General features: G+C 38.6%; 1 protein-coding gene across 6 annotated transcripts in view; it reads right to left on the bottom strand.

The window, feature by feature from the left end:
• The window catches only part of LOC123503738, a 69957-nt gene that overhangs the window by 5138 nt on the left and 49360 nt on the right, over nucleotides 1–15459 (bottom strand). For 2 of the 6 annotated variants that reach the window (XM_045253730.1, XM_045253729.1), the window contains exons 1-11: nucleotides 13196–13382; nucleotides 11681–11815; nucleotides 11351–11447; nucleotides 10548–10739; nucleotides 10088–10339; nucleotides 9301–9457; nucleotides 9003–9137; nucleotides 7469–7613; nucleotides 6845–6961; nucleotides 6046–6184; nucleotides 3441–3551 (exon numbers count right to left, since the gene is read on the bottom strand). In XM_045253730.1, coding sequence (XP_045109665.1) covers nucleotides 3449–3551; nucleotides 6046–6184; nucleotides 6845–6961; nucleotides 7469–7613; nucleotides 9003–9137; nucleotides 9301–9457; nucleotides 10088–10339; nucleotides 10548–10739; nucleotides 11351–11447; nucleotides 11681–11807 — 1464 coding nt within the window. In that variant the 5' untranslated portion in view covers nucleotides 11808–11815; nucleotides 13196–13382 and the 3' untranslated portion in view covers nucleotides 3441–3448. Of the gene's footprint in view, nucleotides 1–3440; nucleotides 3552–6045; nucleotides 6185–6844; nucleotides 6962–7468; nucleotides 7614–9002; nucleotides 9138–9300; nucleotides 9458–10087; nucleotides 10340–10547; nucleotides 10740–11350; nucleotides 11448–11680; nucleotides 11816–12312; nucleotides 12511–13187; nucleotides 13383–15459 lie in introns of those variants that run through there. The other 4 variants (XM_045253734.1, XM_045253732.1, XM_045253733.1 and 1 more) reach the window with 4 other exon arrangements.

Raw genomic sequence — 15459 nt, 5'->3', positions numbered from 1 at the left:
CACACTCAAACAGACGCTCACACACACACACACGGCCCGGTAGCTCAGTGGTTAGAGCGCTGGCTTCACAAGCCAGATGACCGGGGTTCGATTCTCCGGCCGGGTGGAGATATTTGGGTGTGTCTCCTTTCATGTGTAGCCCCTGTTCACCTAGCAGTGAGTAGGTACGGGATGTAAATTGAGGAGTTGTGACCTTGTTGTCCCGGTGTGTGCCTGGTCTCAGACCTATCCCAAGATCGGAAATAATGAGCTCTGAGCTCGTTCCGTAGGGTAACGTCTGGCTGTCTCGTCAGAGACTGCAGCAGATCAAACAGTGAAATTACACACACACACACACACACACACGTCCACATACACACACGCTCACATACTCACATGCTCATACACTCGCACACACACTCTCACACACACACTCACACACACACGCCCGGTAGCTCAGTGGTTAGAGCGCTAGCTTCACAAGCCAGAGGACCGGGGTTCGATTCCCCGGGCGGGTGGAGATATTTGGGTGTGTCTCCTTTCACGTGTAGCCCCTGTTCACCTAGCAGTGAGTAGGTACAGGATGTAAATCGAGGAGTTGTGACCTTGTTGTCCCGGTGTGTGGTGTGTGCCTGGTCTCAGGCCTATCCAAAGATCAGAAATAATGAGCTCTGAGCTCGCTTCGTAGGGTAACATCTGGCTGTCTCGTCAGAGACTGCAGCAGATCAAACAAATAGTGAAACACACACACACACACATGCTCATACACTCTTACACACATGCTTATATCCACATGCTCACACACTCACACATTCACACACACATGCTCACACACTGACACACTCATTCATACACAATCACACATATGCTTACACACACACACACACACACACGCACTGACATGCTCACACACACACACTCATATGTTCACACACACGCTCACATGCTCACACACTCAAACACATACATGCTCACATACTCACACGCTCACATACACATGCTCACACGCTCACAAACACATACTCATATACTAATACACATGCTCACACACACACACACATATGCTCACAGCTCACCTGCTCACACACACACACCCTCATACACTCAGACAGAAACACTCACATGCTCACACACATATGCTCACTCACTCACCCACATATACTCACACACTCATACACTCAGACACACGCTCACACACACATGCTCACAGCTCACCCGCTCACACACACACACGCTCAACGACTCACACACACCCTCATACACTAAGACAGAAACGCTCACATGCTCACACACATACGCTCACTCACTCACCCACATATACTCATACACTCAGACACACACTCACAGACTTACACAAGCTCACACACACACACACACACACACACATGCTTACACACACACCGCGTAGTGTAGTGGTTAGCATGCTCGACTCACAATCGAGAGGGTCTGGTTCGAGTCCCGGGGCAGTGAGGCAAATGGGCAAGCCTCTTAATGTGTGGCCCCTATTCACCTAGCGTACAGGATGTAACTCGAGGGGTTGTGGCCTTGCTTTCCCGGTGTGTGGAGTGTGTTGTGGTCTCAGTCCTACCCGAAGATCGGTCTGTGAGGTCTGAGCTTGCTCCGTAATGGGGAAGACTGGCTGGGCGACCGAGGTGAATTAGCATTTCACTACATGGACAAAGAAATGATGAAGAAACTGATAAGTACTATAATAAGACCTAGATTGGAATATGCACGAGTAGTGTGAACCCCTCACAAAAACAAACACATAAGGAAGCTGGAGAGACTACAAAAAAATGGCTACAAGAATGGTCCCAGAACTTGAAGGGATGACATATGAGGCTAAAGGCTATGAATCTTCCAACACTGGAGCAAAGAAGGGAGAGAGGGGATCTCATACAAGTTTATAAATTGATAAATGGAATGGACCAAGTGGACAATGAGTATCTGATCCTGAGAGAAGAATATGCCAGTCGAAGCACAAGATCGCATAGTAAGAAGCTGAGGAAGGGAAGATGTGTAAGAGATATTAAAAAGTATAGTTTCCCGCAAAGATGTATTGAGACGTGGAACAGTTTGAATGAAGAAGTAGTGTCTGCAACGAGTGTGCATACTTTTAAAGTAAGATTGGATAAGTGTAGATATGGAGACGGGGCCACACGAGCATAAAGCCCAGGCCCTGTAAAACTACAACTAGGTAAATACACACACACACACACACACACACACACACGGAGACGGGGCCACACGAGCATAAAGCCCAGGCCCTGTAAAACTACAACTAGGTAAATACACACACACACACACACACACACACACACACACACACACACACACACACACACACACACACACACACACACACCCACGCGCGCTCTCGCACACTCACACACTCACATGCTCTTCACACCGCATAGTGTAGTGGTTAGCACGCTCGACTCACAATTGAGAGGACCGGGTTCAAGTCCCAGGTAGCGGCGAGGCAAAAGGGCAAGTCTCTTAATGTGTAGCCCCTGTTAACCTAGCAGTAAATAGGTACGGGATGTAACTCGAAGGGTTGTGGCCTCGCTTTCCCGGTGTGTGGAATGTGGTGTGGTCTCAGTCTTACCCGAAGATTGGTCACTACGAGCTCTAAGCTCTTTCCGTAAGGGAAAGGCTGGCTGGGTGACCAACAGACAACCGTGGTGAATAACACACATATGCTCACACACACAGGTTCACACACTAACACACACACACACTCCCATACTCCCACACAAAAACTCACACACTCACACTCATACTCACACACTGACACACACACACATGCTCACACCTCACACATATACGCTCACACACGTTCTCACACTCACAAACACATCCTCACACACACACACTCAACATGCTCACACACACACACACACACACACACACACACACACACACACACGCTCACATGCTCACATACTCCCACACACACGCTCATACACTCTCACACACATACGCTCACACACTCACACACACATGCTCACACACTCACAAACACATACGCTCACACACTCACACACACCCTCACACACTCCCACACACAAGTTCATACACACACACATGCTCACACACTCACAAACACACACTCACACACTCACAAACACACACTCACACACACGCAGGCGACCATGGTGAATTACACACACACACACACACGGTCGCACATGCACATGCTCACACACGCTTGCACATGCGCTGTGTGTTGATGTAATCTCAGTCCTACCCGAAGATCAGTCTATGAGCTCTGAGGTCGCTCCGTAATGGGGAAGACTGGCTGGGTGACCAGCAGGCAACTGAGGTGAATCACACCCACACACACATGAACGCACGCATGCATGCATGCACACACTCACACACACACAATGGCTATTGGCATTCTTTCAATGTCAAAATATCTAATGGCTACATATAAGAAGAAAAGATAAAATACTCACACTGGGGTTTACTTATTGCATTCAATGGCAAGAGCCATTTGTTTGGCTCCAAGTTGATGGGATGCTTCTTCTACTGCCATTCCTGCGGCATGCTGCATTTCCTTCTCACATCTTAAATGAAAGCAAGAATTGCCAATCAAAATACTTTGGAAGTCATTTTACCTGATCCAAAACTCTCTTTTCAGATAAGTGGGGTAAAATCCAAGAAAAAACTCGTTTTTTTTTTTTTTCACCCATATGTCTTTTGCTATTTTGTTAATAGCTTGTACCTCAGAGCTTCAAAAACTATGGTTCTTCTACAGAATATCCATAAACCTGGCTGACATCCCCATACAGGAGGAAAGGTGACATGTACCAATGAAGTTTTAAATTCCATGAATGGTATGCTTGGCAAGGAAAGCAGTTCCATCACTACTTGAAAATTATGCCAAACTGTAAAGATGAGTAGCAACAAGATTGTGAAGATCAGTAGAATAATTCAAATAAATTATACAAAGTGAATAAAAGGTATGAGGCTTTAACTTAATATCATGTTAAGGAATTTGTGAAGGAATACAGACCTACAAAGACGTAAAATACAAAGAAAATTAACAGTATGTTTGAAGATGCATGTTGGATACTGAGCAACAAAAGGTGATTTAACGTAAAAAAAAAAAAAAAAAAAAAAAAAAAAAAAATAAATAAATAAATAAAAATAATCAGAATAATAATTAGACCAAAATATGGAGTATGTGCTCACATGCCAGATGAATGACTTCAGAGTACAAAAGATAACATGAAAAAATTATGCTAAACTGGAACATCTACAGGTCTGTTCATGGGGAACCTCAGCTTCAGTAGAAACAGAATAACCAGCGTTGACAAAATCATCTTTATTTTCTAACCATTTTCTTCTTTTCAACTTTATATCAGACATTTTGACATCTCAAGATGTCATCATTAGTGGTATTAAAGTAATAAGATAAAATACATTAAAGTTCTAATACACACAATAAAAAATCATACATAAAATACAAAAGTTCAAAAAATCTTATATCAAGGAACAAATGTCTTCATGGGTTTGACAAAGACTGTTTAAAGATATGCTCAACTTATATATAAAAGATTGCTTATTCATTTTCAACTGTAACCTTTACAAACAAACTGATGTGGTAGCTATGGGATCACCTTTGGACCCTAATCCTACACTTGCCAATGCTTTTTTATGTTATTATGAAAAACTCTAGCTTGAGAACTGTCCAGAAGAGTTTAAGCCATTAATTTACCGTAGATATGTCGATGACACATTTCTTATTTTAAAGACCAGGCTCATGTCCCTTTGTTTTCAAATTACCTTAACAAACAACATTCAAATATAAATTTCATTCAGAAGTTGAATCGAAACTCCCATTCTTAGATTTCCTAATTGACAAAAGTGAGAAAAAGATTTAGTTCTCAGTGTTTCATAAACCTACCTTTTCTGGACTCAGAAGCAGTTTTTCAGTTACTGTCACTTCAACTTCAAAATTAACTCTATTAAGACACTATTGCACAGGGCCCTCTGCCTATCCCCCTCGTATGAACTTTTCATAAAAAAGTCTTATTCTTCAAGGAATTTTTCTCAGATAACAGATTTAATACTGATTTATTCGATAAGATTACTTGTAAATTCCTAAATAATCAGTATCAACCAAAATTACTTGTCCCCACAGTCAATAAGAAAACAATATATGTAAGACTCCCTTATCTAAGTCTAGTCACTTCGAAAATACAGTCATCTCTCTCGGATAACTTCAAGAAATTCTATCCCCAAATTGATTTTAGGTTCATTGCAGTTAATAATTGTAGAATCAATTCATATTTTAACTTCGAGGACCACCTGCTGACTGAGTTGCGCTCGTCCAATGTTTATAAGTTCATATGCCCCAGTTGCCAAGCTGGGTATATTGGAAGCACAATTCGAGCTTTCAAGGCTCATGTGGACGAGCACAAGGGACAGTTGAGCAGAATGGACCATAGAAGTCACAACCCCCCATATTCAGCTGTGAGAGATCACTCTGAGGTTTGTGGTGTCCCTCTTAAAACTAAACACTTTAAAATAATAGACAGTAGGTAGTAACAATTCACATCTCAGAATACTGGAATCCTTACGTATCAAAACTAATTCTTCACAACTAAATGATATGACTTCTGCTGTTTCCTTGCATATTGTATAGATTTTTTGAACTTTTGTATTTGATGTATAATTTTTTATTGTGTGTATTAAAATTTTAATGTATTTTATCTTATTACTTTTATACCACTGATGATGACATCCTGAGATGTCAAAATGTCTAATATTAAGATGAAAGGAAGAAAATGGTTAGAAAATAAAGATGTTTGTGTCAACGCTGGTTATTCTGTTTCTACTGGAACATCTACATTATGAGGAAGCAATAATCTTAAGAGACAATGCTAGCACTCTTCCCGATCCTAAAACATATCGCTCAGCTATGGCTGGACTCCATCTTGTTACCATTAAATATCAGTTCCTTCTAGTTATTACAGGGCCATCACTCCAATAATTGCTATACAGTAAGGATGTTAAATTTCTAAGCTATTCAAAATATTAAAATGAAATACATACCTTAGGACACGCTCAGTAATATTCTGGAGGTCTGCTACCAATTTAATGGTTGAGTTTCTTTTTTGTGTCTGGGGCTCCATCAAGTTTTCAAGGTTTTGCAGTAATGACACTTGCGTATTGAGAGCATCTGACAATTCATCTGCAGAAGTAATAGTTACAATAAATGATAACAATACAAGATTATCAATTTAGTAGAATGCATTAGTTTATGCAAAATAAACATCCTTTAGAACAGGTGTGGGCAAACTATGGCCTGTGGGTTGCATGTGGCCCTCCAAAGGAATTCATGTGGTCTGACAAATATTAGTAAATTTGAAAGAGAAAGTTAATAAACAACTCCAAATAATATTGTGAGCATTTCATTTTCTTTCTGCAGATGTGCATATGTGTGGGAATATTTTCTTTAAATCTTTTATTTTTCAATCTAAATATAAATAATTTTGGGTTATTATAGTATGCAACCCTATAAGATGGTGATATATTTTTAATGTGAAGTTAGTGCTGAAAAGTTTGCTCGTGACTACTTTAGAATATAGAATAGCATAACACATAAGTACTATGTCAGCATTACCTTTATGACTCAAAGGTATAAAGAACTTCCAAGTTGCCAACACTCTCACAACACACTCACACATTCCTCAAGAACAAGCTAAATTAAAGTTTCTCTTGCTTGCTGAAGAGAACAGATCCTCATAAATCACCTTTGTATGGACATTATTTCCACAAGCATAGATGAAAGATTAGACTTCATAATACATTAATTACATATAATGACCAAATACTTTTCATCTAAACTAACCTCTGTATTGGGCATGGTCTTGAGGAACATATATATTTTCCATCTTGATCTGGTGCAATTTTTTCTCAAGTTCTCTCTCCATAACCCTTTCTGCTTCTTCACATGCTGGAAGGTCATCTGTGTAAAAACGCAATGAAATGAATATTTTTTTCATATTCATACTTCACTTATTAACCAAACTGATAAATAAATCCATTTATCCATACATTACACCAATATCCCACAAAGAGGGCACAGCCAAGGCAAGACATCCATATGGACACACATACATCACAATTACAAGCACAACAGTTCCCTCACATCTTGCTCTTTAGTCTTCTATGAAAGTGTGAATCCTTATCAACTACAATGAATGCTTACAACAATGATTAGGCCAAAATACAAAATATGTGTGGTCCCTCACCAAATAAAACATTTCAAGAAGTATGAGAAAGTGCAAACAATAAACATCAAGATGGTGCCAAAGTTGTAATAATTAAAAGAAATTGAAAGAAAGTCAGAAAAGACTTTGAATTGATTGAACACACATTTTTAATATTACTTCAAATTTCTGCAAGCCACACACACACACACACACACACACACAGCAATCAATGTAATTCACAAAGAATAAAGTTTACTAACTTCCAAGTGCCTCGAGAAGTTTCATTTGCAGATCATAAGCCTCACTGACCCGTTGGTGGTGCACAAGGATGTCAGTTTTCTGCTTCAATTCAGAAACTTCTTCTTGCTTCTCACTGACTAAATGCTCTAAGAAAGCAATTTGTTTCTGTTCAAAGTAAAAACAAGTGATCAGTATTTATGGTGTATTAAACTCCCTGTAAAAATACTAAAGTATTCACTATGCCTAGTAAAAAAACAAAACAAAATGAAACAACTATAACAGTTATATTGTAAATACTACTGCCTAGGCAGCCCATTCAGAGAGAGAGAGAGAGAGAGAGAGAGAGAGAGAGAGAGAGAGAGAGAGAGAGAGAGAGAGAGAGAGAGAGAGAGAGAGAGAGAGAGAGAGAGAGAGAGAGAGAGAGAGAGAGAGAGAGAGAGAGAGAGAAAGAAAATTGCAACATAAAAAGTTTTGCCTCTTAACACTACACTTAAAACTATTATAGCCCTACAAGTCAAACTACATTTTCTAAAATAAACTTATCAAATAAATGTGTTGAATCATGTAATGATGTGATCTTGTTTGGCAGTCGAAGCGGAGACCTTTCAGTATGTGGTAGCGGGTAGTGAGTGAGCAGCAAGGCACAGAGGCAGTACAGTGTTACAGATTATGAAGTTACACTCAGGGCCACCCAAGGACAAGAACAGACTTGACATGCTTGATGCTAATACACTGATTTACATACCTACATCCTAACAGTGCATGCAGCACCTTCACACACACCACACTCGTGCTGAATTCTCATTGCAACACTGTACTTTCCCTTATACTGTCCTATGTCCCTTCTGGACTGGGCCAAGGTAACATCTGCCATGCAGTCACACACAATTTTGTCTACCTTTGGACCATAGGTACTTTTAGTGTCTCCCTGGTTCCCTCTGTTAAGAGGGCTGAACTACCTCACAGGATATGTTGTTGCTAGGAAGTTGGAGCCAAGATGGCTGACATCCTTGTGTCCAGCCTCCTTCTCAAATGAGGTAACGGACCTGCAATCTAGATTCCTGCACGAAACTCACCTGCATGCAGTTCAAATGTGAATCAGTGGAAATAAAAATGCCTCAAAGAGTGTCTCCTACAGTTTGGATTGTTATACAGTGAATTGTATGAAATATTCCTGTAAATACTAAAAAAATCCCCAAATTTCATATTCCGAGTAATGTATTCAGTGAAGCAAGGTCAGCAGGATGGTAATAATGTAAAAGGCAGAATAACAAGACACAATGTTGTCTTGCTTTAAAAAATGTAGTACAAATTTGAGCCAGACTTTTGAATGGCACCTCGTGGGCCTTGGCTCATTATTCCCTTGTTGGACTTGAAGTGAGAATGGTGCCAGATTGGGAATTCCTGCATCTGCCCCACATAAAGTATCTTCATAATTTTGCAACCCACTTTATCAATAGGATCAGTTGCACAAATATCTGGTTTACTTCTACTACACAATAATGAATCTAATAATCTGATCTAAAAATAACAATGATAACAACAAAGCCTTACCTGCATTTCTCTGAGCTGAAGAGTAAATGCCTTTTTACTGCTAACATCTACATATCCCCAATGAAGATATTTCATGTACTCTTGTTCTAGCATCTCTGGGGTCACTTCAGCTAATGTGTTGGCATCAAAATAATTCTGTTAAAATACAAAGCTCAATCAAAAACTTAAGAATTCATGTAGAGACAAATGGCAGTGGATCAGCAACCAACAATATCAGCCACTCCAGCACCATTACATAAATGATGGGATACAAAATTTATCAACATATTCCAAAATGAAATAGCAATAAATGTCTTACTTGAGGTTCCTCCTCGCTTACTGATGAAAGAACAGTTCTGTTTCCACTGTTGTTTCCCTCTGGTCTGATGACTGATATATCTGGAAGCTCAAGCAATGCAGCTCTTCCAGAATTATGCTTAAAACCTCCTGGAGTAACACCACTGACAATTGTTGAGCTGAAAAATAAAATATTCACTTTAGAAAATGTCTGTTAATTAGTTAGGGATTTCAAAAGCTAGACAAACTATCAACAACTTCAATATAAGAACTTGAAAATAAATGTGGTTTTGTCTTCTTGATCTGTTCCTCAAAGATGCCACAAAGGTATGAACATAATATTTACTTCTGTTCATACACTCTATATCTGCACAACTGTTACCTTGCTCATGCATACAACTGACATCTCATTCTTTCCTAAGTGACCAAGGCATCATCAGGTGCTGCATATGTCTACTTTTGTAACTCTTGTGACTATCTCCAACACTATAAGATATTCTTATACATTCTACCTAGAAGCCAAGCCTAACTTACCAGCAAAATTCAGTTATTTTGTTTCCTCTATTTACACCACTGACATCTCCCAGACACATCAGCACTAATGCCATTATAACCACAAGACAATCTTTGATTTTCTCCTTAACTTCCATGCTTACACTACCTCCTCTCATATGATAAAGTAAACACACCATCTTCCTTACCATACCCATTACAATACATACTGTTTATGAGTTACTCAACACTGAATTAAAATACTGACGTTTATGTATGTCCTCCGTTATTATCTCAACACTATTAATTAGTTATACCTCAGCATACTGTTGTTTTTTCCACTCGCCACATCTGCCATTAAGGTTGTGTTTAGAGCTGTGGAGTGAAGGATGTCCTTGCTAGTAACCACTCCAGACTTGCTAGGCTTACTGGCACCAACTCTTGCTGATCTAGGTTTTGAAGCTATGCTTCGCTGGGATCCTGGTTGGTGTGGGGCAGCTTGCCGAGTTGTAGATATTGACTGCCCTGGTATGTTTGGCTTTGTTCTTAATAAATCTTCTGGCTTGCCTCTGAGAAACATTATGTAAAATTACATTACAAGTCCAGATCACACACTTTACATTATATCTTGGCTTCAAGAAAGCACATCACAATCAATTACATCTATTCATAATTCAAGATAGTTTGTGAGTACATATATAATCAATATTTTTGTCTAATCCCAAAAGTTGGCATCAACTGAGAATATTTATGCATGCAATGAGAAACAAATTTTACCTGATAAGTTTGGACTTCTGGATCTGCTTCTTGCTCACAGAAGGACCTGCATTAATGGTTTCATTTGACCAGCTCCTGCTCTGACTGCTAGAGCTACCACTGCTGTTGTTACTTATAGTGTTGGTCCGTGATACTGCGGAGGCCTTGTATCGTGATGTAACCACTTTGACTTTAGGCTTTCTTGTTTTTCCACTTGTGATCAAAAAGAAAAATGATGCTATAATGAACAGAAATTATATTTTTTTATATTAACTAAGAATTTAAGGTTTGAGAGACTGACTATCAGCAGATCATCAGCATTATAATGAAAATTTCTTTGTACAAATAACTGCAGTTTTTGCTTTAGAAATCTGACTGTCACTATATAATTCACATACTATATCACACACTGTATCCCATTTTCCAAATACTGCCATACATCCATTCAAACCTTCAGCTTTCCTTACTTTTATATTCATTATGTTTTTGTTTTTTTCTCTTCCTCATGATTAATAGCTATTTGGCTCTATTTACACAAATCCATTCCTTGTTCCCTTCCAACAATTGCAAGAATTTTAGGCAGTTTATCCTTCTCTATTACTCTCAAAGTACAATGCCCATCTCTTTCTCATAAGACCATTCATAAGTGAAATCCTTCCATCCTCTGTTTTCACACATTTTTCATTCCTTGATGGTCTTTGTCACATCCTTTAATCTACTTTAAAAAGTTTCATAATCTTCTCACAGAACACCCTTGTGCTCTGTCTACTTGCTATATAGCTAGACAGAGCATCACAACTATAAGCACAATAAATAAACAATACCTGACATGTGTGCTGTCTATGGATTTCTCTGTGCCTTCTAAATCTTGATTAGAGTCACATTTACTGGAAGTATTTGATGAAGCTGAGAGTGTCATATCTGAAAAGAATCAAATGCTGAACAACCATGGATTGAAGAGCTTAAGTGAGAATGGACAGTTTCAAATCACAATTAGATGGTTCTAGCAGATGTAACATGTTTATGTTCTCTTCGTTTCTTGAATTAAAAGCATATTGATTGAAACAAGGGAAAAAAATGTACTTCCAAATCCATTTCTATACCAAACTTACTGTTTAAAAAGAAGCACTTTCCAAATGATAATGCTACCTTACCATTGCTTTCATCAGTAGTGTGTTGACCTGAACTTTCTTTGCTAGATTCTGAATACAAGAGTTGCTTTGTGTTTCCTTCACTATCCTCCTGTGAGCAGGACATGCCAAGATCCTCAACTGAAGCCATCTTATCTCCTGAAAAACACAAAACCTTTGATCAAATTATCACTTTATGGTAACATGAGACTGCAACGCTCAGACAAAAGTATTATGGTAGAGTGGTAGTTAATAAAGGGCAGAAAAATAGGATTTCAAAGGGACATACTGTTTTTGTTATTGTTTAAGGAAGAAACCAAGAACATGATAGACCAGAGTTTAAATCTGTTTCTTCTTTTTTCTCACAAATCATTAGTTTAAATTTTCTATCTTCTCAATCTCCCAGAAACTAAGATCTGCCATGAAAACAAGAAGGAGATTAGTACAAAACAGATCGAAATCTACCAGAAAAAAAATTGTTTCATCCAGACATACAAAATTACCACAGCAGTAACACTTACTCACAATGTTTACCCCGGATAACTCACCACTGCTCACCCAAGGCCACTATTCAGCTGTCGTAAACCACCACCTAACCTAATCTAATGAAATTAACTTAATCTAACATAAACAAACTAGGTATTTTATAAGCTCACCCGCTCATTTCCCCACACTCTGCCAAACAAGTGTAAGGGCCTGTGGGGAACTGGGAGTTTTGGAGGCAGTCAAGTGGATGAAAAATAATGTAAATATCTAGAACAAGTCCTTCCTCCCTATCATCACCAATCCACTCCTCAAGAACAGCAATTCTGATTTTTCCAAAGCATCACTTCAAGCCAATAAAAACCTTGCACCTGAAAAAAAAATTAACAAACATGAAGTAAAGTGAGTATATTACAACATGTAGTCGCTTCATGTGCTACTGAGAAGGACCGATTCTAGACATTAATTGTAAATAGTGAAATGTGTGTTCAAAAATCTTACAAGTGTGCCCCTAAATTTTCAAGTTTATAGCAGTCACCAAGCCCATTATTTGTGAGTGAGTTTTATGCTTGTATGTGATTTCCAGATAAACTTTAAACTAACAATGAAAGTAACTTAACCTAACCTAAACTATAAAACTAAACCATAAACTATAAAACTTAAATAAATTGAGGTGGATATATATTAGGTTCAAAGTACTCAGAATAAGAATATAATAAGTGAGGTAAGAAAAGCTTTGCTGAAACAGGTAAGAGTAAAACAACTGCAATCTCCGTCTTGCTATTAATCCTCCTTTATATTGCCCTAGCACAGTATCTCTCTTGCCATGAGAAGAAAAAAAAAAAAATGACAGGCATGTGCAAGTCTACAGTGGTTCCTTCCAACTTAAATCGCGTTCTCTAATCCCTTCACAATACAGACGGCGAGGGCGAGGCATCAACACTCAAAGGAACTCTATTATTACTTATACCCCATCGCCTCATTAGATGCTTCCTGCCCGCTTTGTAGCATATCTAGTCACGAAGTAAGGGTTCAGCAAGATAGCTACCTGATCACCTCTTATTAGTCCTTTGGGCCTTCGGTGAACTGCTGCCTGTGGTCTTTCAAAACTGCACGAGTTCAAACTTCAGTTGGAGACGAGTTCAGCTGTTGAGTGTCGAAGTCAAACAAGGCGGGGCAGAGAGAGAGAGAGAGAGAGAGCGAGCATTAGAACAAATAATTATAAAGTCAGCTGACACTTCCTGGTAGAACACTTCCCTACTCATTTTATTAAATTTTAATCCTTTCTCTGTTGACTGACGTGTATGCAAATAATTACTAAGAGTGAATAAAAATCTATATATATATATATATATATTTAATTGACATAGCAATGGTATTTATAAGATTACCACCATGAAATGCACATATTTATCACTATAGAAATTTTCACACTACGGTACAATGTGTATTTAATAAAGAAGTTAAGTTCAAAAGAAAAAAAAAATAACAATAAAGCAAAAGTAAACAATTCCGCCCAGCTGATCCACGCGGCGCCAAGAGGTAGTGGTGAGCAGGAACCGTAAACTCAAGTATTCAAGGAAGCGGTTCCTTGGGCGGGCGGAACCGTCCGACCCGGTTTCTGAACCGGTTCCGCATGGAATCGGTAGAGCGCGGCTGGTGAATACCGAATACCAGAGTCTGAACCGCCAGCACGCTGCTTGATGAATACCAGGCGCGCTGGAGGTTCCGAGACTCTGGTATTCATCAACCCGCGGAACCGGTTCCGGAATCGTTTTCTCGGGGGAATCAGTAGAGCACAGCTAGCGAATACCACAGTCTGAATCCCCAGCGCATTGCCTAATAGTTACCAGCGAAGGGTGTAGTGTCCCAGGATTCATCTAGATTACTGGCTGGGATGGTTTTAGAATACAAATTACTGATTCCTGGTCCTAAGAGACTTATTATTTGTGATGGATACTGAATGACAGTGCGTATAAATGGATGCACGGTTCAGCTAATGATATAGCTACTCGTATCTCACATAGGATTCCTTTAATAGTATACATGCTTGAGCTATCCTATTTCGCTTTGATGCCATTGTCTTAGTAGATTTGAATGTGATAAATATTTTTTCTAATACCGCAAATTTAGGTATTATCTCGATATATACACCTCCAGCACAATGTTCTAGAAAAATCCTTGGTGCCTGGAAAAAAAAAAAAAACGTTACGATTCGATAAAAATAGTTAACAATTAATTATGTGTGTAGGTAAATTATTATTATTATTATTATTATTATTATTATTATTATTATTATTATTATTATTTTTTTTTTTTTTTTTTTTTTTTTTTTTAATCATGAGAATGATGGTCGCAGGTCCCACTCTGAGTTTGGCATGCCTACCTAGTTCTTATGACGTCTTTTTATTTTTTTTTTTTTTGGGGGGGAGCATCACCCTAGTATGGGTATTAGGTCATTTTTCATTTATTATTTTTTTTTTAAAGATTTAAACTCTCCTAGATTTCTATAAACAATTATTTTTTTTTATTTATCTTTTTATTTTCTTATTTTTATATTTTAGATATCAACATTACATACACCCTCAGGTTCTCATACACGCTTCATTCACACAGGGATCTTACTCCTATCACAAAACTATTGTCCTTGGTCAGGGCATGGGGGAGGGAGGGATAACTCACAAGCACTTAGGGTGGCTACGTAGCATCACTACGTATTGCACATATACATGAAGAGGAAAACATTCACATCACATCACGCAAGACTGAAATCATGCACACTTTCATAGTTTTATTTGTATACATAATATTGTTGTAATATTTACTGTGCAAAATAAATATATACACATAAATCACAACTCTCTGATTAAATTGGTCTCAGTCAGGTAAACTTGATATATTCTGCTTTGACAAAATCCAAAGCTAGAGACAACAACGAAGAGAAAAATGTCACAATAACTAGTAAATCATTATGTGATATTTTTACAAGTTTAGTATCTCATTGATGATAGATTTAGTAATAAATAGTTATCATAGACATTCATACTATTATACACACGTAGTGCCTTCACAGACATACCTTCTGCTACTGGTTAAAACGGCAGTAGTGGTCTTGTGGTGGCGGCGGTGGTAACAATGGTGGTGGCGGCAGTGGGGTAAACTGACTCATACACATCCACACACAGCCATAAACATAAAAAAAAAAAAAACACTCTTATATACCGAAAACACTCGTAAACACATTCAAAACACCCCCACACACATCCAGAACATGTCTACACACACAGACACAAAGATACACACACACACACACACACACA

This window comes from Portunus trituberculatus, chromosome 14, assembly GCF_017591435.1.
Source record: "Portunus trituberculatus isolate SZX2019 chromosome 14, ASM1759143v1, whole genome shotgun sequence".
Lineage (NCBI taxonomy): Eukaryota > Metazoa > Arthropoda > Malacostraca > Decapoda > Portunidae > Portunus > Portunus trituberculatus.
This window is presented reverse-complemented; position numbering and strand designations above follow the sequence as displayed.